Genomic DNA, 23,023 nt, shown 5'->3' with positions numbered 1-23,023 from the left:
ACTGTGTTTCCAAAGGCTGTGGCAACCTTCTTTTCCCAGTGACCCATCCTCTTGATCTCTAGGTCCCTGTGGCACACCCTGCAAGGAACAATGAGCTTTCTAAAATGTGTTGTAGAATCATCATAGAATCACAGAATGGTTTGTGTTGGAAGGGACCTTGAGGATCATTCAGTTCCAACCCCCTGCCATGGGCAGGGACACCTTCCACCAGGGCAGGCTGACAGGAGTGAAGGAGTGAGCCATCGTAGCTCCAAAATCAGCCTCCTCTGGCCACTCGGCCCCTTCTGCTCATCACAAGCTGAATTATCCCACAGGCTCCAACTCTGGAAACGTCTGAATATTTGAGTGTTGAAGATTTAAGTGTTAAAAAGCCACACAGTAAAGGAGTGTTAATGCTTTGCTATGAATTACACGGGAGATTAGCTGTTTGCCTTGTCCTTTCACTGTATCTTTTATAACAGATTATAACTGCCAGCAAGTGTTTCTGATTAGATCTGTGATTTCCCCCTGTCCAGGCTGCTGATTTATGGCAAGTACTGCAGCCACATGGAGTATGCCCAGAACACCCTCAACCACCTCCTCGCCAACCGGGAGGACGTCCGGCAGAAGGTGGAGGTGAGCGGGCAGGGGACACTGGGGGCAGAGTGTTGCCCATCCCCCTTGTCAGGGGTTTTGGAAGGACTTGCTGGAGCCAAGAATGCTGCCTTGGGAATGTTTGAGTTAACAAAAGAACAGAGGGATGTGAGAGTGGGTCTGTGCTGCTCGGAGAAGGAGCAAAGCTGGGGGTCATCTTGTCCTGTTCCCCTGTTTGCCCCTTCATCTCCTCACCTGACACACACTCTGTCCTTCCTGCCTGAGTTTATCCAAGCTAAAACAGGCCAGTGACTTCATTTGAGTGGGACTGGCTGGGACAAATTCTTTGAGTGGTGCAGGGAGACCCAAATGCCCTGAGCATCCCCAGGCCAGGAGCCACATGGTTTCCCAAGGTCGCCAACAGCATCAGGGACCATCAGAGGTGAACCCAAGTCCCCAGGCGAACACTCGGATTACTGCCCTGTCCTCCTTCCCCAGCATAAAGGCTTAGTGTAAATAGGGGCTGATCCAGATATTAAGTGAATCAAAGGAGCCCCAGAAGGGAGGCATTGTTTGAGCTGCTGTTTTTTACCCAGCTTTAATTCCTGCTTTGGTCTTGCTGCTAATCGGAATTTGCTGGGCTGTCTGTACACGTTACCTCGCGCTCCGCAAACGCTCTTTGATTTTCCATGTAAACCCAATTTGGGGGTAAAACTGCATTTAAGAATTGTTTGAAACGTGTTCTCTGGGTCTTTGTTCAAGCCAGTGGCTGTAGCATCCAGTTGCTCCCGTGCTTTTCCTTTCTCTCCTTCCCTGGGAGGGTCTCAGGCAGCTGAATCCCGTTATTTAAATAGGTCTGGGTGAAGGTAACGGTGGCAAAACTTCCTGCGACCACATTAGCTCATCTTAATGACTTAATGCTTGCCAGCGACACCAGAGCCACTGGCTGCGTGCTCCCTGCCAGCCCCTCACAAATAAAACACATTAGTTCAGCCCAGCCAGGGGGTGGGGGAAGCTAATGTGTTTCATTTGACATTTCCCCACGTCCGGGAGCGTTCGTGTGCTCCCCTAATGAGCAGCATCTCATTAAGCTGGAGTAGCTCAGTTGCATGAGAATGCCTGTATTTTAGGGTCCAGCCTCTGGGTTTAATTCCTTGATAACCTCTGTGGTGGGAGCCCCAGCCCTGGCTGGGTGCCTGCAGGGACCACGAGCCTGTGGGCACCACAACTGTGTTTACAGAAGCCAAACGAAGAACCACGGGACATGGGAGGCTTTTTCTGGGGGGACCCCTTGTTTTTCCCCAGCTGATTTATTGATCTCTTTACTAGGAATGCACACTAAAGGTCCAGGACGGGAAATTTAAATTGCAAGATCTGCTGGTGGTTCCAATGCAGAGAGTTTTGAAATACCATCTCCTGTTGAAAGTAAGTTTTTCAGCACTGGCATTTCTCTCCAGCTGCTGCCCTCTCTGTAACATCTTTCAAGTCTTTGATTGAAGAGTGAATCGTTGCCAAATGCAGAGGGAGGTTTTGGAGTTTTTTCCCCTTCAAATGAAATAATTACTAGAGCTCCTTAACACGACATAATAATATTTGTGCCATCTCTTAAAGCACGGTGACCTAGGGTAATTCTGCACTTGTTAGCCACGAGAGGCAGTTAATGAATATAAAATAAGCTTGCATATAATCTGATTATGTGTGAAATTCCACCCGTCAACTCTGTGTAACAGATCTCTCAAACACCAGCCGCTTGGCATGTTCCCTGTCCTACGGCCACAGCCGCCTGCCCAGGCATCCCTGCCGCCTCCTTGGCATCCCTGCCATCACCCAGGCATCCCTGCAGCCACTCTGGCATCCCTGCCATCTCCCAGACATCCCTGCCACCACCCTGACAGTCCTACCACCACTCAGGCAGGTGGCTGTGGTGAGAGCCTGTCCGGTGCAGGCAGGGTCTGCACAGTTTTTCTAGCACCTCCAAACTCTTTATTTTTATTTATTTATACTTTCTCAGGAGCTGCTCAGCCATTCCTCGGACCGACCAGAGAAGCAACAGCTGAAGGAGGCTCTGGAGGCGATGCAGGTACAGGAGGGTGAGAGCGGCAATGGGGCAATGCTGGGCTTGGGGTGCAACAAAGCCCGTGACCCCTCTGGTCTGTAAAAGAAAAACTTAGATGGCAAAACCATCCTATGGGCTGAGGGAAGGCAGCACCTCCTCCTTTTGGACACACACGTGTGTATTGATTGCCGTTTGATGAGATGGCCTCGCAGCAGATCTGGAGTCCTCGCCGCCGTCTCCCTCCCGAGGCAGCTGGGGAAGATGGTGTTTGTTGACAAGTTACGACTTCTCGCTGATTGCTATTGTGTGTAAAGAGGCCGTGCCAGATCCGGCTCTTGTTTTTGCTGGGAGGGATCTGGAGGAACTCCAGACGTATCAGCAAGCCGTGGAGCGTTGCAGAAATGGGAGCCTGCGTGTGCGGAGCGTTCCCTGGGTGCTGTTATCCAGGTGCTGGGTGGGAATCCTTTTATCCAAGGAATTTTTTTCTGTTAAGGGGAAAATGCTCCTTCAACAATTTAAGACTTCTGGTGTCAACATTTTGCTTTGTTTAATTTTTTTGGGGGCTTTCAGCTGAAACCCCCGAAACCTCAGGAAAACCATCAGCAACAAAAAATAAAATCATAGGGTCATAGAATCATCCAAATGTTTTCTGACTGGGATATGTACCCACACACACACAGACTCACACCAAGGGGCCACCATCAGCAAAATCTGAATTGAGAATGCTCATTAGCTTCAGGTTTGCTCTCTGGAGAGCATCTCAGGATTCATCCCAGGGTTTGCTCCCATGTTCACGGTCACTTTGTTTTCTGTCTCTGAGCCGCAGCTTTTGTAACATCGCTGCATTTCCTGGCACTTACATAAGTTGGGTGACCTTTCCAGCCATTATCCCTCCAAGCCTGGGAGTCCAGAGCTGATATGTGGGTCACTTTAGAGTTGAGGTTGTTTGAAGGACGTTGCATTCACAGCCCTCTCCTGCTCTGTGGCCTCAAATGAACGCTAAACCTGGTGACAGCAGTTAAACCCTGCTTATGGCCTCATCATCCAGCACTGCCAACACCACTGCTAATAAATAAATGTATATATGCTCTGGCTGTGCTGCACACTCAGCATTTCTTGCAGGAAGCTGCCGATAGCCATCAGGGAGGTTTCTCTCTTCTTCTCCCCATTGCCAGGAGAGCGCGGGTGCAGTTCCGACCGCGCTGGGCTCGGCGGGGGCATCGGAAGCCGTTCAGTTTGGTTTTAATTGATCTGTAAACCCAGGCTTAACCTCCAAGTGATGTTTTTCATCACAAGTCCAGCCTTTCTGTCTGCTCTGCTGGCAGGCAGCAGACGCTGCTGCTGGCTGGGGTGAGAGCCGTGCAGGGGGTGAATAGAGCAATGTTTCCCAAAGTGATTCACTTCCCTTTTATTTTGCATGAATAGTTGTTTGGGCAAGGCAGGGGGCAGGATTTCCACCCAAAAAAATTGTTCGTGATGGTGGTATTTGGTACAGGTACCAACCCTCTGCCTGAGAATGCAGAACCAAATCCCCAGGCAGTGGTGGGACAACACAATTCCCAGTGAAATCCTGCAGCCCACATTTGTGTATTGTTGTTTCAAGTCGTGGTTGCTCCTGGGATTGTGTTTCCCCTGTTCAGCAGGAGGGAACTGAGGTCAGTGCTAAAGCATGGTGGAGGATACTGCTTCATAAGGCTTTTGGTCGTGTCATTTCTCATCACCATCCCTGCCACTGCCCGGTGGGGTGTTCTGTGATGTTACAAGTATTGTCACGTAGATATGTGATTATCGTCCGTGATTAACCCTTCTTCTCTTGGGAAGCTGAGGAAGGTCTGACCCAGAGGGAATGTCTTAAAAAATCCCATGTTCAGATCTAATCCATGTTGACAAGAGCTGTTGTTGAGGACAAGGAGGGAGCAGATAAGAAGCAAACAGGCACAGAAAATGCGCTCTGAAAGGTGTAAGGAGTGCTTTTAGTAGAAAGATAGGGTTTCTTCTCTTTGGTGGATCAAAATTTGGATAAGCGAGGAATTTTTGAGGGCAGAACAGTCTCCTTATTTTACAATGAAGCCTTTGTGTGGTGGGAGATGTTGGAGCCCAGAAGTGTTGGAGGTGGGGATGCTATTGGGGGATGTCCCAGGAAGGACCGAGCATGAAAATCCCAATGCTCTCACCAGCTCAGGTGCAATCTGGAGCACCCAGGGAAAAGAGCTGGAAGCAAGAGGGGCAGAGCCCAGTCAAGTCTGTTCCCAGCTAACGTGCAGCCAGGTGTCCAAAGCAGTTACTTTACAGACATGGATGTTTTGACAGCAGAGACCAGCTCACAGCTTTTGTACCCAGGGGGATGTGGGGAGTTATGGTGATGAAAGGTTGGGAGGGAAGGATGCTACCAGGCAGAGGGGCAAGGCAGGGGGTGCCTGGCTCACCAGGTAACAGCCACAGGGTTTGCTGTGCTGCACTGGATTTACACACTGCTATGGATTCATGCATTGCCATCTTCTGGGAAATGGAAAAAATTGCAGCACCCGCCTGGCTCAGCAGTGGGAGCACCAAGAGCCTGTGCTGAGGTGTCCCAGGCTGCTGTGGGGTTCTGCTCAGACTCCTCAGGGATTCAGGGAGCCAGGCTCGTGTGTATCCTGCTCGGGTATGTTACTATTGTCATCTGGAAAATAAAAATCTGTCTCCACTTTTCTTTGAAGGACTTGGCCATGTACATCAATGAAGTAAAGAGGGACAAGGAGACTTTAAAGAAAATAAGTGAATTTCAGAGCTCTATAGAAAACCTGGTAAGTTGAAAAATCCTCTTGAACCCAAATTAATTTTATTATTAAACATTTTTGCTTTTTTGTATGCAACTGTTACTTATTCTGGTATACTACCCAATGTGTTTGGGCACTCCCTTGTCACTGGCAGTGGTTTTGCTGATGGTCCATAAGTGGTTGCTACATCACAAAGGTGCTTTGTCTGGGATGGAGAGTGACTTCTTGTGGTGATATTGCACTGAAAATGTGTCTCTGACTTTTTCTCGTGTTATTAGTGTAGGGGGAACCCAAGAATTCCTCAAATCCTCTGTCTGCTACTTAAAGTGGGGTTTCTTTTGCTGCTAAGAGGACAGAGGTTAACTGAAAGTGGAAGAGAAGGGCTGACATAATAACACACTTAATCCTCAAAATCCCAACCGGATATTTTAAGGAGAATCTCATCCTCCAAACTCCAGAGGTATCAAACACTCAGTCCCATTACTGTGCCTCAGCTGCCCCTGTGCAGCCCAGCACTCACTTTAGCCCTGAACAAACCCAGTAATTTGATATTCAGTGGCAGACCTTCAAGCTAATGAGCTTTTCTTCCATTTGGGGGGATGGAGGGGGGGCTGGTCAGCTGTGGGTGCAGCTGCTCCTCCGTCACACTTTACGCTGGGTAATGCAATTTGGGGACTGACACCTGAGATACTTCAAAAGGCTGATGGAGGGAGGTGCTGGGGGCTGCCCACCCCCAGGGCTTCCTGGAGGGGTGCTGGGTTTGGGGGTTTTAAGCCCTGACTTGATTTGGAAACAGTGAACTTTTACTGGGTGGTTATTTAACAGACAGAGACATCCTTAATTATTGTAGAAACCTCTGGAAAATAGCTTATTTTGGCAGGGGGTTTGCTTTTACAGATCCCAAACTTTGTAAAAATGCTTTGACTGCTGAGCCTTGCCCCAGGATGCCAGTGCTGGAGGTTCAGGGGTCCCCAGTGGTCCTGCTCGTGCACAGGCTCCCTTTGGAGCATCCTTGAGCTCCCCTTGGGAGCATCCTCCCTCCCCTTGGCGAGGGCAATGCTGCTCCCAGGAGCTTCAGCAGCTCGAAGCAGGGCTGGGGGTTGCAATCCAGGTGGCTTTGGGTTCTACCTCCCCAAAACATCATTCCAGCCCTGGTTGTGGATCTCAGCCCTGCTTTGCTTTCTGCAGCAAGTGAAGCTGGAGGAGTTTGGGAGGCCAAAGATCGATGGGGAGCTGAAGGTGCGCTCCATAGTCAACCACACCAAGCAGGACAGGTGAGTGAGCAACAGCACTCAGAAATATTCCCAAACTAAAAGTGCCTTTGTTTGGTGACTCCCCTTGAGCTCATGTATTTATTTATTTATTGCCTGGACTGCCACTGACAGAGTCCACCATCAACATGAAAGTCCAGCAGGGTCCAAGCGTTCAGCAGCGCTGGCTGGAAAGCTGTGCAGAGCTTTCCAAATTCTTTCCCCTTGGATGGGGACTTTGATGAGGTGTTTGACAGGGTTGCTTGTTTATTTGCTTGCTTTGGGCAGGTATTTATTTTTATTTGATAAAGTGGTTATCGTCTGCAAAAGGAAAGGATACAATTACGAGCTGAAAGAAATTATTGAGCTGCTCTTCCACAAGATGACTGATGACCCCATGAATAACAAGGACATTAAGAAGGTAGGTGGACCAAGGATTAGCTCTGCTGGAGAGCGTTTTGGAGCTGTTTCAGGGTAGTATGTTCCCATTAGCCTTTTAAAGTAGAAACAGTGCTTGCAAAAAAAGCTGGAAAATAAATGCTCATCTTTCAGGGCAGCCTTACAGAGCTTTGGGAAATGTTTATTAATGTGGGGCTGGGCTGGATCCTTGACCTCTGTTCCTGCAAAACAGCCCTGAGGAGGCTGGGATGGTTGGAGTTAGGAGGGAGGAAGCTGCTCCCTGCTTTCTGGCCCACCATCAGGGAGCAAACATCAGACAGGGAGGCAGAGGAGGGCAGGGAGGGAGGGAAGGTCCATCCGGATGCTCTCGCTCCCATGAGCTTGTGGGGTGGAGGAGCCTGGAAAGGCAGCCTGAGCACTGCACACCAGCCTGACAAAACTGGCACTCAAAGCACTGCAGGAACATCATTTTGCTGGTGGTTTGAGGCTCAGTCTGCAGGGCTAAGGGAAAACCTCCCAGCTCTCGCTTTAGCAGAGCCCCATTAGCTTAATCCACTTACATGCCGTGGGAAGAGGTATTATCCCGATGGGATAAAGGGAAATTGGGGTAAGAATAGCCAGTTTTGCCACTTGGCTGCTGAAGAAATGCTGCTAGCTTTGTGTGTTAATGAAATGTATTTCCACTTTGCTCTCCTATGCTTTCTAGTCTCATGGAAAAATGGTAAGCAAAGCACCCACTTCTCTCTCCTGTGTTTCTGTGCAGTGTTGTAACGAGACAGGCTGAGCATATGTGTGGTGGGCAGGTCAGATGTTCCTCCTGGGCTGTCAGTTGCTGTCAGAGAGAGATATAATGGCTGGGGAGGATCCAGTGGAGCAGAAAAATCTGGGTTCTCTCATCTGCCACCATGAAATCCTGTTTGGTCCAAGTGCACAGCGCCAAGCCAGTTCAGGCATCATTAGCTGTGATGTGTTAGAGAAACAGGGAGCTGTTCTTCCTCCTTCCCTGCTGTTGCCTGTGCAAGGTTCAGCAGAAGGGGCAGGGGCAGGCCCTCAGAGCAGTTACTGAGGTGCCTGCATGGAAGTGTGATGCGTTTTGCTGCTCAGGTGTTGGGAGCACAGCGAGGTCAGCGCTCTCATTTTCTCTTGCAGTGGTCATACGGCTTCTACCTAATCCACCTTCAGGGGAAGCAGGGCTTCCAGTTCTTCTGCAAGACAGAGGAAATGAAGAGGAAGTGGATGGAGCAGTTTGAAATGGCAATGTGAGCATGAGTGGGTGCTCTAGCCCTGGGTGCAGTTCCCAAGTGTGGGGGAAAAGTGTCATGGGCCATCAGGTCACTGGAGACGAGCTCTGATAGCAAAACCTGTGATGGGGAAGCTCATGTGGACTTGCTGGACGGGTCTCTGTGCAAAGGGAGCCTGAAACCATCTACTCTGAGCATCCACACCAAAGCATGGGTGGTGTATTCCTGAAATTGGATTTTATCCCTGTGAGGATGGTGAGGCCCTGGCACGGGTTACCCAGAGAAACTGTGTCTGCCCCATCCCTGGAAGTGGTCAAGGCCAGGTTGGACAGGGCTTGGAGCAACCTGGGCTAGTGGAAGGTGTCCCTACCCATGGCAGAGTGTTGGAATGAGATGCTCTTTAAGGTCCTTCCAACCCAAACCATTCTGTGTTTCTCTGAAATGACACCTTGCCGTGGTGCAGGGCCATGGGGGAAGTACCAGGCTGGCACTGGAGGAGGGTGGTGCTGCAGGACCTGATTCTGAGCAGAGCAGGGATCGGCCCCACGCCGACAGATCTAGGCTGATGATTGACTCGGGCAAGGGCCAAATCCATGACTGTTGTCCCAGGGGAAGGTTGATGGGCAAAATCCTCCCTCACACAGTCAAACCCTGAGTCTCCTTTCACATTTGATTTCATATCTGTCTGTGTGGTGTCCAAGCTTTGACTGAAATGCAAACAGGCCCTCGTGGGGACAGGTTGATAACCCCTCGATCCTTTCCCTCAGGTCCAACATAAAGCCAGAGAAAGCCAATGCAAATCACCACAACTTTCAGATGTACACTTTTGAAAAGACGACCAACTGCAAAGCCTGCAGGATGTTCCTGAGGTGAGCAACAACCTTCCAGCTGTTCTGCATCAGCATTGAAACATGGAAAGAAAACCTCAGAGCTGAGGCTGGATTAGGACTTTCTGACTTGTGTTTTTGGTTTTTTTTTTGCACAGAGGAACCTTCTACCAGGGCTATCTTTGCCCCAAATGTGGAGCAGGTGCTCATAAGGAGTGCTTGGAGATCATTCCTCCCTGCAAGATCGGTGAGTTATTTCACATCATGAGCAGCTTATGCTGCACGTGAATGATCTGACAGATTTTCTCCATTAAGCACTAATGCTTGTTAATGCATAAAAAAAGTGCCCTCCCACCCACCTCCCAGGGCTGTAAGTCACATTGGCTGGTGGTTTATAAAATAAACAAACCAGCCAGAACCACCCAAACCAAAGGGCTGCATGCCATGGATGTCAAGAGGATCACAGCAGCACTGTGTGCTGGGTGGGCATTTAAGAGAGATGATGAGTTCTTCATCAGAAGATACTGGATAATGAAACAGGAGGGTCTGCAGCAGGGATAACATTTCTGATGAGGAGAGACCTCGTCTCTGGATCCTTCATGTCCCATAGGATGGCAGAGATTTGTGTCCTTGGTCTAAATAGGGCAAAGCTGTGACTCAGCTCTGCTGGGTCAGAGCCTTGGTCCTGCCTGGGGCAAGGGGATGTCACGAGGTGGCTCCAGGTAGGTTTTGAGTGGGGAGTGGAGAGAGGAAGAAACAAAATCACAGAATTTTGTGCAAGTGAGGAAATGTCCTTGTCCAGCTCCAGTCCTTCCCTGCATCTTGCCCGTCCAGAGCAGAGCTATGGCCCAGGTGACCCCAGCTCTGCTTTGGGCTTCTTCTGTCAGTTCACACACTGCTGATGGTTTATTGGAACTCACAGTGTCAAAAGAAAATGGGTTTTGTTGTCTGTAAAATTAATGCTTATTCCACCCTTTTCTCTTGCAGGTTCTTCAGCAGACCAGGTAGGTTGTTTGATGGCCCTTTTCCTCATCCGTCTCTGCCTTAGGCAGAGCCTGTGTCCTTACCCAGTCTGGGCAGGGGCAGCTTGTGGGAAAAACAACCACAGGCCTCAGAGGGTAGGACTGGAGACCAGGGGCCTCTTTTCCAGCCTAAAACTGGCCCAGTTTGTGCAGCACTGCAGCCCTTGGGAGGTGGCAGCACCCAGCTGGGACAAACACCACGGGCTGGGGAGTACCAGGGAGGTTTTGGGAGAGAGTTCCTCATATGGTGTCTTCAGGCGGGTGTTCACAGGGAGAACTGAGACTGATATGTCCTCACAGAGACTTTTTGCTCTTTTTTTGCAGGATTCACTGGGTGCTGGACCTGGTAAGTACAGTAGTGTTTTACAGGAGGGCAAGGAGAGGTGTCATCTCAGTTGTGGCTGCAGGGAGTCCCTGACACTCGGTGTGTGGGGGGCTCTTTTCAAAAGCAGAAAAGAGCATTAGTTCCTTCAGAAGGGTCCTGTGCACCCTCACAGCAGGTGATGGGGCACGGGGGTCTCTCCTGTCACTGCTCCCCAAAGCAGCAGGAAAGAGCCACAGCTGCAACCTGGGCTCAGCCATCACCTGTGCTGCAGGCACTGCCCTCTGATGGGCCATCAGTCATGATGATTGCTGCAATATTTTTTTATCTTCTCTGTTTAAAACTAGCCTGGACAGAGCTCCAGGCCTGCCCTGCCCATGCTCTGGCTCAAAGGAGAAGAACAATTTGTTTTTGTACTTTCTCTGATGGAAGGAAAGCCAAGTCTGGCAAAAGGAAACCTGAATCAAGTTGGTGGTTAAAACAAAAAAGCAAGCAGAGAGTGCTCTCACTGGGCAGGGAGAAGCAGAGGTGGGGAAGTGCTTTGAAAATAAACACTGTGGTTTGAGTGCAGTTGGGGGAGCTTATTTAATGTGCAGTTGTTGGCAAGGCAGCTGGACTTTGACTGGGAGCTTCAGGGGTGTTTGAGTCCCAGGTTCAGCGGACACTCGGTGGAAGCTGAGTGTTCTCTGGGCCCTTTTTGCAATCGTGGGTGTCACACTCCTGATCCCTTTTGCAATCCTGGTGTCACCACTGAGCCCGGTGGGGTTTGGTGCCAGCCAGGCTCTGCCTCAGCCAGGCTCAAATCCAGGTGCAGGGCTGGGAGGTGGAACTTTGGCCGGAGGGAACTCAGTGATCCGTGTAACTGCAGGAGCCAAGAACATTCACTGTGGACACTGTTCTTTTCTGCTTTTATGCTTTCTGCCCCCAAATCCTGCCTGCTGGTGCCGTTGGGTTTGTGGTTCATAGGATAAGGAACAAGACTTCAGGAGGGGGGAGTTTTGTTTTGGGGTTTTTTGAGCAGGGACCAGGTGATGAAACTATTTTGCTCTTCTCCCAGGTCCTAAAATGGTGGCAGTTCAGAATTACCATGGAAACCCAACCCCTCCTGGAAAGCCAGTGCTGACCTTTCAAATTGGGGATGTGATCGAGCTGCTGAGGGGGGACCCCGACTCGCCATGGTGGGAGGTGAGAACGATTCCCCTTGGAAAGCTCCTGGAAGGTTTTAAACCAGTGACTTCTGCATTGCCCCTTTTATTTGTGGGCTTTCCTGGAGCAGGGGTGTGCTGGGGGTTTGGAGGCAGTCTGGAACCTGTCCCCATCCCTGCACAGTGACACCACTGCTCCCCGTGCCCGCCCCAGTCTGACGTCCAGCTTGTCTCTGCAGGGGCGGCTGCTGCAGACGAAGAAGTCAGGTTATTTTCCCAGCTCGTCAGTAAAGCCCTGCCCTGTGGATGCCAGGGTAAGTGCCAGAGAGGAGATGGAGCCCAGAGTGGGTGGGAGTGCTCTAGTGTTCCCTGTTGATCTTCTCGGCCTTCTGCTTGAGACCTTGGTCCTTCCAGTCAGCCCCTGGACCTTCAGTGAGGCCTCTGCTGTGGCTGAATTAGCAAGGAGGTAGCAACCTCATCCCGTGGTTGCAGATGTCTGATTTGCATCAATCTCAGCCCTGTTCCCAAGATTGGGGTTGGTGTGACCAGGTCCAGACTCTGTTCCTCCTCTGCAGGGCTAACTTGGGAGCAGAGGACTTGAAATCAGGCACAGTGCAGGAAAACTGTATTTGATTTATTTTAATTGTTTTTAGCTGTTTTCTGTAATGTTGTCAGCTGCTTCCCAATTAAAAACCACTCAGGTAAATGAACAAGTACAGCCTGCTCATCCCAGCTGGGAGGCTGAGAGGGAAATGCTCAGCTACAACACTGCCCTCCGCCGCCCAAGCCGATAATCCAGGAACAGCTTGGCAGAAGGAACCCTCCTGTGGAGAGGAGCATCTCACACGTGATGCACAGCCTGATGAGCTGCTGGCTCTTCACTAATGAGCAATTCTGTCTTCGCAGCCTCCCAACAGCCGACCGCCCTCACGGGAGATCGACTACACGGCGTACCCGTGGTGAGTCGACCCTCCTCTGGCTATGAACATAAACCAACCTTGCCTTTTGGTTGTTACTCTGTCAGGAATCCAGTCCAATAAAGAATTCTGAATGCAGACTAGCAGGGATTTGCAGCCTGCTTTCCCTGTGGCTGCAGGGCAGCCACCACACTTGTGTTTGGGTGTTGAAACCTGGTGCAGCCCTGGCAGTATCCATGAGAATTTCTTCACTGATGGAGACAGAGGCTGAAAGAGATACTGGTTTCTCTTCCCATTTTCTGTGCCCAGAAAATAATTTTGAGAGGAAGGAGGCAATTCCTGCCTCCTGGCAGGAAAGGCTGTGCTTGGCTTGCCTGCTGTTCCTTCCCTCCAGCTCCAGCCGGGCTTACAAATTCATGGATATAAATTATCCTCTTGCTGAAGCCTCATTAACCTGGGGACTGTTTCCCAATCAGTGAAGAGGTCACACTTAGAAGTGCTCACCCACAGTTCAGTGGCTCAGCAGCTTCTTGTATATCTCAGGGCACTTTCCTTCCTCCTCATGACGACTTGGATGAGACCTGTTTCTCTGCCTGCCCTTCCAACCTTCATGCCTTCAAAAGATGGCATATCTTTTTATCCAAAACATGCCTATTTGAAGATATGCATTCATTGTAGTTAATTAAATTAATCAGTTAACCTCTGGGCTCAGGTTTGCTGGGAACATGGAGCGGCAGCAGACGGACAACCTGCTCAAGTCTCACGTCAGCGGCACCTATTTGATCCGGGAGCGGCCGGCCGAGGCCGAGCGCTTCGCCATCAGTATTAAGTGAGTGATAACTTCACTTAGTAATTGAATAATTTAGTATTTCTCACTCATGGAGGATGAGCTGGGGCTGGAAAGCACAGCTACGTTTTCTTGAGTGCCTTTGCTGCCGCTGGCAGGTTCAACGAGGAGGTGAAGCACATCAAGGTGGTGGAGAAAGACAACTGGATTCACATCACAGAAGCCAAGAAGTTTGAAAGCTTGCTGGTGGGTTTTTGTCTCCCCTTGTAGCATGTGCACTGCCCCTGCCAGTCACACAGAGGATGGCAGAGACAGCCAGGTGCCTCTCCATCCTTCCCAGGAGCTGGTCGAGTACTACCAGAGCCACTCGCTGAAGGAGAGCTTCAAGCAGCTGGACACGACGCTGAAATACCCCTACAAATCTCGGGAGCGCTCTACCTCCAGGACCTTCACCCGCTCCCCAGGTAAAACCCAGCCTGGGGGCAGTTAAACTTGTCATGGAAAACCTCACCCTTCCAGCCAGGTGTAGGAGCACTGGATGGAGGGATTTACAGCTTCACTGTAGCGTTTGAATTCCTCAGTTTGCAGATAAATCATCTGCTCTGGCTGGTGGCATTTTGAGGACTAGTCTTGCAGGAGATGGTGGATCAGGGGGATCTGAGGGAGAGTTTTTGCTGGAGGAGGCTGGTTCCCCTCCTGTGGTTTTGGACCTTGTGCTCAGGGGTGTGGTCTGCCCATCCCTTGATCCAGACCAGAGCATCCCATCTACCTGCAGGTCAGGAGCAGGGATGTGATGATCACTTAGTGGGATTTACTGTGTCTTGCCCCACCTACGTGAGTTCCTTGTGCATGTGTTTTAATGGATCCAGTCCCAGTGTGACTTGTGGTTTGAATCCCAGTGGGACTCCTTTAATGGAGATCACGGGTGAAATGGTAAGTCTGTGCCTAAAATAAAAAGAATGAGAACAAAAATCAAAACAAATGGAAAGTAAAAATGCAATAGGGCAAAGAGTTCTGTTTTGTCCAAAAGCCTGAGTGCAAAACTAACTACTTAGTGGGGAAAAAAATGAATTTAAAAAAAAAAAATTCTCCATGGTATATTTAAAAAAGAATACCAAAGGAATATAAAAGTTGATTAAATATCCTTTTGTGTGAAATACAACCATAGGATGAATTTTGAGCCCCCACACTGGCTGTGGGGCTGTGGCCAGACCTTCTGTCAGCTGTCCCAGCTCCAAGCCCCTGCACAAGACCCTCTGCATGCTTTACCTTGTATTTCTCCATCAGCTTTTAAAGCACTGTGCATTATAATATTTTTTTTTTATTTCCTTTTTAATGCGTGTTCTGCCTCTTTCTGTTTCTCTCTAACCTCGTTGCAGCCTCCTGCGCTTCCTACAACTTTTCTTTTCTCAGTCCTCAGGGCCTCAACTTTTCTTCTCAGAGCTCCTCCAGTCCCTTCTGGTCAGGTACCAGTGCCTCTCCCTGCTGGAGAGACCTGCCACCATCACCAGCTTGAAAGCCATCACCAGTGGGACCTGTGGGGTCCCTGCTGTCCCTCCATCCCCACAGGGCAGTTCAGGGGGTCCTCAGGGCTACCCTGAGGCACAACCTGGAAATAACTTAATTAACCACGGCTTGGCTGGGAGCAAAACACACCCCACCCTCTCCCCAAAATCAAGGCAGGGAGAAGATGTTGCTATTTGAGAAAAGGGGCTAAAATTAATGAAAAAGTGGATCCAGCACTTTGGGATCTCATGATGTACTTCAAGCTCGACCTGCTTATCCCCTGTGTTTCACTGAACAAGCATTGACATTGCACTGTCTCCCAGTTTATTCCTCCTTGTTCTCAAGGACAGCATCTCAGTGTCCAGCAGGTTTTGAGCTCTGGTATCCGAGGCTGCTCAGGAGCCCCTTGCTGAGGAGGCAGGGGGGACCTGTGCTGTCAGAGATGTTTTTTGGGGCTCAGTCTCCCTACAGAGAGTGCAGTGGTGCCCTGGTCTTTGAAGCCCATTGATTTAATGTGTTACAGTCTCGTGCCATCCCCCCTGTTGAGGGGGGATCAGAGCAAAATCCTGCCAGTTTGCTTCCTCCCATTTCAGCTTTTATCATTCAGTCTTTCCTTTAAGGTGGACAGGCAAAATCATGGGCTGAGCCACACGTGCCTTCCTTGGTGCCGTGTTTGGGAAGAATGCTTAACTTTTCAAGCATAAATCTGGGAATTTGAGATCCTCTAACTGCATAGAAAGTGTTGCAGAAAGTAATATGTGCAGCAGTGGGCTCTGAGCAAGCTCCTGATGAAAGAGCTCAAAGCTGCCATGATTCTTGCTCTGTTCTCCAGCCTGGCTGCCTGGCCAGGATGGACGAGCCCTCCAGTGACTGCACGTTGTGTGTCTGGACCATCTCCATCGCCATCCTCATCTCCTTCCATCCCGAGAGCTGAAAACCTGGGCAAAGCTTTTCCTCAAACTTAGTTCAACTTTGGTTTGCACGCTTTTATGATTGAAATTAGTCCTCTGAAATCCTGGGACAAAGGAAGGGAGCTTCACTGAAACACAACATCCCTTCAGGGTGGGGGGGTTTTTTTGCAAACTTTAAGGAGGTGTGTTTTTCTCCTCCTCTGCCCATCCCATCCCTCCCTTTGTTGCTCTCCAGCATTCTTCCTTCTGTCCAGACCTTGGGGCAGGAACACTGAGCAATACCCCTGCCTTCCCCACCTCACTGCTGCTCCTCCTTGTGGCTCCCCTGAGCATCCCCTGCCTGAAGTGATGGAGATCCATGGTGCTGGGGCTGTGCCAGTGCTCCCAGGATGGCTCACGGGGGCATCCTCCTCGTCATGAGCTGCTGGTCAGCATTAGAGTTTGCAGGGTGTTTTGGCACCATTTGGTCTGTAATGGGACCAGGTGCTCCTGGAACAGGGAGCAGGAGGATCCAGGTTAGCAGCTTCTTCCTTCTCATGGCAAAGCATGCAGGATTTGCTCAACAACTCTAGGAGAATTCATTCCCAATAACTCAGTTTTTGAGGTGGGTTTATGAAGTTTTTTGATGCGTGGTTCCATCAGGTACTGCGAGCTGTGCAGCAGCCAGACCTGAGACTGTGAGTGGAACAGGATTTTTCCATGATTTCATTGTTAGTGATTGTGTGTTCCTATGAAATCCTTTCTTTTACCACCACACAAAAGTGCCCTTCACCCCAGAGCTCCCCAGCAAGGCCCATCCTGGCAGAGAGGGGTTTCCCAAGCTCAGCAGGAGTCCCGTTTAACCCCGACCACCCCAGTCCATGCGGGCTGAGCGGTTCGGATGAGGTCAGTCCCTCCAGGCCACGGTGCTGCAGTGGGAGCCGTGGTGGAAAACCCAGGTTGAACCTCACCAAGCTTTTCCCCAGGCTTCAGCCAGTCCCACGTGGTGGGGGCAGCTCCCGACCCCTGTGCTTTGTCCCCTCGCAGTGTTCACCCCACGGGTCATAGGGACGGCGGTGGCTCGATACAACTTCGCGGCGCGGGACATGCGGGAGCTCTCTCTGCGGGAGGGCGACGTGGTGAAGATCTACAGCAGGATTGGCGGGGACCAGGGATGGTGGAAGGGGGAAACCAACGGAAGAGTGAGTGCATCATGTCCTGTCCTGTTTCTGCAGCGCGCGGTCCTTCCCCTCTGTCAGGCAGCCAAAGGCATTCCCTCTTGCTCTTTTCCATTCCCCCTTGCTCTTTCCTGGATCCTGGGTGGGCTGTCATCTCATGAGAGCCACTGCTCTGGTGCACACAGGTGGATGGGAGCATGCAGTGGGTGGTGGGCAGTGTCTGAGTCTGCTCTTCCTCAAACCTGCATGTAGGGGTTGTAGGTAGGAGCGGCTCTGCCAGGGGAGGGCTCAGCATCCTGGGAAAAGCAGCAGGCTGATGGCTTGGCCTGGTGTCCCACAGTTTGTAGCTCTGGGGACAGACTCTTCATGCCGTGATCCCTTTTATATTGTGGGCAAACTGTGTGTCTAAGGAAATGTATAGGTGTTGGCTCTGTCCCAAATCAGGGTGACAGCTGACCACCGTCACCACTGTGGCCACACCCAGGACTTTGCAAATGGCTCACTGGGAACAGCACCTGGTGGCAGGGGAATAGTCCCAGTGACAGGACAGGAGGTCCCTTAGAGAACCACAGAGCATCCTGAGTTGGAAGAGACCCACAAGGTTCATCAAAGTTCAGCTCCTGGCCCTAAAAACGACAGCAATCCCACCATGCGCCTGAGATCATTGTCCAAACACCCCCTGACTTCTGACAGCCTTGGGGTCGTGATCTCTGAGCCCCCCGGACTCCAGCTCACCTCTCTGCATCCCCCACAGGTCGGCTGGTTTCCCTCGACGTACGTGGAAGAGGAGGGGGTGCAGTGACTGCGGGGATGTTTGGTGGAAGTCGTCGAGCGCCCAGAGCCGCTGCAGCCCGAGCACGCCCGTCCCGACGCCCGCAGCTCCCCGTGAGACGCGGCCGGACGCCTCCCAGGAGCCTCCCAGGACTGCTCTCGCAGCCTCCTCAGCAATCCTTCCTCTGTACAGTGTGTGTGCACATGTCAGGGCCGCCCCGGCCCCGCTCCTGTTCCGTGTATAGAAGATTGATGGTCTGTCGGATAACGTCGGTGTAGCAGCTGCGGAAGAGTCCCGGGAGAGCCGCGCTCCCCCTGCATGGACAGAGCTGAGAGACTCTGGGGGGTCTGCACCTCTCTTTTAAAGGTGTTTTAAAAGCCACTGTGGTGATGGTGGTGGGAGGGTGAGGCTGAAGGTTTGTGCCTGGGTGTGCCAAGGTGAGAACTGGGGGGGTTTCTAAGGGGAGGGAGCGATCCAGCCCCGAGGAGACAATGCAGCCCCCCTGCCCACACCACTCGGGTGGGCTCCCCAGGTCAGGATTTTGGCAGTGTCCCTGGCAGCTGTGGGCAGGGCAAGGGGCAGGGCAGAGACACCCAGAGGAGAGGGCTGTTGCTTGGCTCTGAAGGGATGTCAGCTGTGAAACTGTTTTGACCATCAGACGTGGGCTGGAAGTGGATCTTCAGATCAGACAGGAGGGAAAAGAGCTGCTTTGGCATCCCCAAGCCTGTTTTCTTTACCACCACCTCAGTCCCAGCAGCCTTGCTGCAGGTGGAAGGGGCTGCCCAGGGTGCAGACTGGTCCCACTGGTGAGAGCAGGAGGTCTCAGCACATTGCAGGACTGGAGATGTGCTTTGCCACACAAGGGCTTTGGAGGCCACCAAGACACCAGGTACATGCAGAGGAGCGTGTGTCCCTGGGTCTGTCCTCCTCTCCCTCCCAGCAGGAGCCCCCCCAAGCCAGGCTGACTTTTCTTGCAGCCACGACAATGTCCCACCTCGCTGAGCTCAGGGCCAACCCACCTGAGTAAGGGCTACGGTATCAACTCCTGATTCCTCTCCCTGAGTTGTGAAAGCATCTCTTTCTTCCCAGCTGTGTGCACTTTTGGGGGCTGCAAGCATTGCCCCTCTCTTCCTCCCACAGGCTGTTACTGCTGCTGCTGTCAAGTAAAGGTCCGTCTGTTTTGACATTCCCCCTGTGTCCTGAGCACCATCTGTCTGAGTCTGTTCTTCCCAAAGTATGGAGTTGCCTGGCTGGAAATCCCAGCCCTTGTCTTCTGCTGGGGACTGGCTTCGCTCTCCAGCTCCAGAATTCCCTTCCAGAGGGCAAATATGAACAATACATGTGTGGGAGTGTGACAGGGAACACCTTTCCTGTATCTGAGCCCCAGGTGCTGCCCTTCAGCTTCCCTGAATACGTAGCATTTTGAGCTGGTGCTTCCATGCCCTGACTTTGTTCCCCTGGGACTCGTGGTGGTCCTGCCATGTTCCCACTGTGGGGTCTTGGCACTGTGCTGGTGCAGGTCTGGGAGATGCCAGCGTTGGGTGGATGAGCAGTGCTGATGCCCTTGGTCCCTGGCACAGGGGTGCCCTGTGCAGCATCCAGATGGAGCAGCAGTGCCATGCTCAGGATAAGAAATAGAAGTTAGGGACTCTCAAGGACAAGGGAATGATGTTAACTTGGGAATTACATGCTGCTGCTCTGTGACAAGCCCAGAGCCACCCTATTTTGCTTCCTGTCCCTCCAGGAGCTCTGTGAGTGCCCCCACTCAGGGTGCCACAGGGCAGTGGGGTGGGTTCAGCAGAGTGTGGCTGGGGCAGATGCCCACCATGGGTCTTGCTTGGTGAGGTGATGGGAATGTGAGGGGGCTCAGGGCTTTCCCAAGGTACTGTTTGGTGCTAACCCCTCCCAGCCCCTTGGTGCTCAGCCTAGAGGAGAGCTGGCAATGCCCTGTTCCCATTCTGGGAGCTGTGTTGGAGCTGAGGGCGCGTTTGGGTGGATGGGACACACACACACACGTGACAAACTGACGATGGCTCATACTATGCCTCAGATCCTAAAGCCTTACAGACCCCCCCTTTAACGTGGCCAATTTTGTAAGGTGGTGAGGTCATCCCCTCTGGGAGAGCACGTACCTGTCACAGGGACCAGGACACCTCTGTCCCTCATGCCCCAAAGGGATCCCCAACCTCTTCCTGCGCTGCCCTCCCAGCCCTGCCAAACCCCCCTTCCCTCCAGAGAAATCTCCCTGTTGTGTTTACTGGTGTAAGAAACTTGTTAAAAAAAAAGAAGATTGTTTTGTTTGTAAGTAATTATTCAGCCATTTGCCACAAATATATCTGTGAATAAGAAAGGGAAATGTTTTTTTATGATGGCGAGAAAATTGTATATATATTTTAGTTCATCGCGGATCATTCGAAATTGCAATGGGATACGTTGGAAAATAATATGTAAATTCCTTGGTTTTTTCCTTTGCACTGCACTAACTGGGGTAGGGTGGAGGGGGTTTAAAGATAAAACTGTTTATGAAATAGTTTATAGCTGGGAATTTGGAAATCATTTGGAATAGCTTGTAATGCTGGAATAGAAACTTTAGCTGCTACTTAGAAACCCTTTTGCATGTGGTTTTTCCAGACCTTTTTAAGTTACAATACATCAAATTCCACAACGAAAAAAATAAAGTGTAATTTTGCTGATAGGTTGTGTTTTTTTTTTTTCCCAGCCATGGTTTTTGCTGTGCCAGAGGGCTCGGGATCATGTCGGGGGATGGATCCTTCCTGATGTGAACAATAAGTGTTCATGCCCTTCCAAAACTCTGAGTAGATCCCTCCTGCATTGCCTGTCAGGTTCCTTCACCTCATTCCTGGAGCAGCTGCTACCCAGGCAGTTGTCCTCTGCTCCATCCAGACACCTTTCCTGGGGCTTGTCTCCCTGTCTGAGCTGAACCCCTGCAGGATGAGAGAAGGAGGACAATTTTTTATGACTTTTAATCACTCCTGAATATCATATTCCAGAATGCCACTTGGCCCTGCAGGCAGCAGCATATTCCAGAGCATTAAAAGAAGTTACACAGTTGGTTATAAAATACATGAGGCATTGCTGGAGGCTTCACCCAGAGCTGCCTGTGAGCTCTGTCCCTGTAAGTTGCCATGTCCTTTAATTAAGAACATTAATTTTTTTCCTGCTCTTCGAGTCTCCAGTGCTTCACTTTTCCCAGGATCAGCGGGAAGGGCAAAGAGTGGATGTGTTTTACATGGAGAAGCAGGACATGAGCTGGGCACTAATTTTTGGATGCTGTTTAGGGAAGATGCTTCTCAACCAGGTATTTCCCCTTGGTCCAGGTGATGACCCTAGCTGTGATAATCTCCTTCCCTGCTGTTGCTGTTCAGTGTAAGAAGAGTTCTCCATCACACACCGTGTGTGAAATACCAGGTTTTGGTACCTGGATGCTCTTCTGATGATGCTGAGCATCAGCCTGGCCCTGAGTGGGTCTGGCATCGCCATCAGGTGGCCACAGCACACTAGAACCTGGAACCAAGAGCTGGTAAATGCAAAAATCTACCTCTATTTGACATCTTGCCTCTGGGAACATCCCTGCCAGCCCAGGGGCTGGGGGTATTTAACCCTTGAATGGTTGGAGGTGGCAGGTGGGCGCCTCAGCAGCGACTTCCCTCGGCTTTGTGCCCAAACCCTCCCCTGGGGTTTGCATTGATGCGAGGTCTGATGCCTCAGGAATAAATGGGGCATTTATCCACCATGCCCAGCCATGGCCAGGTGCAGTAACCAGACCAGGAGCAGCATTCCAGGGGCATTGACAGGAGAAGAAATCTCCATCCGTGGCCAGCACAGCTGGCTCCAGCCCCTGCGGCCCCTAGCCTGCCCCAGGAGGGGGGGATGCACCAGGCACAGGGTTTAATTTATTGCTGTGATTTTCCCCCCAGCAAGAGCAGCTGCTGCCATAATCCCCCCCCCCCCATCAGCCAGGCTTGCCCAGCTCTGAGCAAACACGGCAGGGGAGGTGGTTGCTTTGCTGGCTGCCCTCTGTGAACGGCAGGTCCTGCTCCTGCAGGGTGACAGCCAGCCGTGGTGGCCCTGGGGCTGGCCCTCGAGCACGCCCCCGTGGCCAGGGTGACCTGTGCCCGGCCAGCGTGTGGCCACCTCCCTCTGCCACGGCTGGGGCTGAACTCACGTGCCACCCAGCCCAGTGGATCCCAAAACAAGGGGCCAAACCGCTCTGCAGTCAGGATGGGGAAACTGAGGCAGGGGGTGGGTTGCCAAGAGGAGGGCTCAGAAAAGCTCTGCCCAGCAGGGCTGTGTGGGATCCAGCTGCTCCTGGCTTGGGGTCATGTCCTGGTAATGCTTTCTCAAGCCCCATTTTAGGTGGCGGTGCAGAGGTGAGTGCACAGCTCTGCCCATGCAGCTCCAGTGGGGATGAGGATGAGGATGAGGATGGCACAGGCACTGCTGGCTGTGGCTCCACAGCACTCCTAGCTGGCTCATCCCTGCATTAGCCATGTTTTCTGTGACCTAGAAAACTCCAGCTGGCGCACACGAACCACTGTGCTCCTTATTTTAGAATTAACCTAAAAACTATAGCGGAAGATTAAACTGGCATAAGCTCCCTCTACATTGGATTGACCATCACAAAAAATAACCACCCTTGTTCCTTCTCTGAGTCACATTAGGGCTTGGAGGGGCTGTTGCAGCTGCCACTTTCCCTACTGTCCGTCCTGAGCTCAGTGAAGGACTTGCTGCTGAACACAGACTTGGGCTTGTATTGTTCTAGGTCTGGTCTAACCCAAAGGTCATATTTATAATTAGGACACGCTGATGAAATGGTTCTGGCCTGTCAAACAGAAACACCCTACTGCAAACAGGAGTTTAGACTTGTTTGCAGCTCTGTGGTTATTCTGAGCAATTAGTCCATAAAGAAGTCTGGAGGAATTGGGGCCCTCTTTGAAACTGAGAAACTGGTTTTAAATGTGGGGGAAGGAGAGGAATGCTGCTGGAGATGGGCTAATACTGGAACAAGTGAACCCCTCTGCTCCTATTCAAACCCTTTCCAAACTGGAGAAATTTGGATGCAGGCTGGGTACCATAGTGTGTTCAGCAGGGAAGAGCAGAGGTGTGGGATGGGTGGGAGGCAGTAGGGAGCACTTCCTAGGGTCACGTTGCTGCTGGATGGTAAAAGCCCCCCAAAGCACCAGTCCTGGGCTGCTCAGGGCTCTGGTGTGATGCTGCCTGAGGGACTACAATGCTGCTGGGACCCCGATCCCTCCCAACCACCAGGCAAACCCCGACTCCACCCCAACTTCTGCTTCTCTGAGATACCAGAATGAGGCCCTTCAGGAGAGCTTGTGTATCCTGCCCAAACAGGCCCTA

General features: G+C 51.4%; 1 protein-coding gene across 3 annotated transcripts in view; it reads left to right on the top strand.

Annotated features, from left to right (window-relative positions):
• VAV2 (vav guanine nucleotide exchange factor 2) overlaps positions 1 to 18,833 on the top strand; it is a 126,244-nt gene extending 107,411 nt beyond the window's left edge. The window contains exons 9-29 of one of the 3 annotated variants that reach the window (XM_050320205.1): positions 516 to 615; positions 1,903 to 1,998; positions 2,585 to 2,653; positions 5,329 to 5,415; positions 6,577 to 6,662; positions 6,927 to 7,059; positions 7,744 to 7,758; positions 8,187 to 8,296; positions 9,046 to 9,147; positions 9,264 to 9,352; positions 10,093 to 10,109; positions 10,452 to 10,473; positions 11,507 to 11,634; positions 11,834 to 11,908; positions 12,501 to 12,553; positions 13,224 to 13,340; positions 13,457 to 13,544; positions 13,639 to 13,762; positions 14,678 to 14,764; positions 16,742 to 16,896; positions 17,627 to 18,833. In XM_050320205.1, coding sequence (XP_050176162.1) covers positions 516 to 615; positions 1,903 to 1,998; positions 2,585 to 2,653; positions 5,329 to 5,415; positions 6,577 to 6,662; positions 6,927 to 7,059; positions 7,744 to 7,758; positions 8,187 to 8,296; positions 9,046 to 9,147; positions 9,264 to 9,352; positions 10,093 to 10,109; positions 10,452 to 10,473; positions 11,507 to 11,634; positions 11,834 to 11,908; positions 12,501 to 12,553; positions 13,224 to 13,340; positions 13,457 to 13,544; positions 13,639 to 13,762; positions 14,678 to 14,764; positions 16,742 to 16,896; positions 17,627 to 17,674 — 1,801 coding nt within the window. In that variant the 3' untranslated portion in view covers positions 17,675 to 18,833. The remainder of the gene's footprint in view (positions 1 to 515; positions 616 to 1,902; positions 1,999 to 2,584; positions 2,654 to 5,328; positions 5,416 to 6,576; positions 6,663 to 6,926; positions 7,060 to 7,743; positions 7,759 to 8,186; positions 8,297 to 9,045; positions 9,148 to 9,263; positions 9,353 to 10,092; positions 10,110 to 10,451; positions 10,474 to 11,506; positions 11,635 to 11,833; positions 11,909 to 12,500; positions 12,554 to 13,223; positions 13,341 to 13,456; positions 13,545 to 13,638; positions 13,763 to 14,677; positions 14,765 to 16,741; positions 16,897 to 17,626) is intronic. The other 2 variants (XM_050320203.1, XM_050320204.1) reach the window with 2 other exon arrangements.
• The last annotated feature ends 4,190 nt before the right edge of the window (positions 18,834 to 23,023 follow it).

Source organism: Myiozetetes cayanensis, unplaced genomic scaffold, assembly GCF_022539395.1.
Source record: "Myiozetetes cayanensis isolate MyiCay16 unplaced genomic scaffold, myiCay2020 scf23, whole genome shotgun sequence".
NCBI classification, from domain to species: domain Eukaryota; kingdom Metazoa; phylum Chordata; class Aves; order Passeriformes; family Tyrannidae; genus Myiozetetes; species Myiozetetes cayanensis.
The sequence above is the reverse complement of the archived record's forward strand: the minus strand, read 5'-3'. Positions and strand labels throughout refer to the sequence as shown.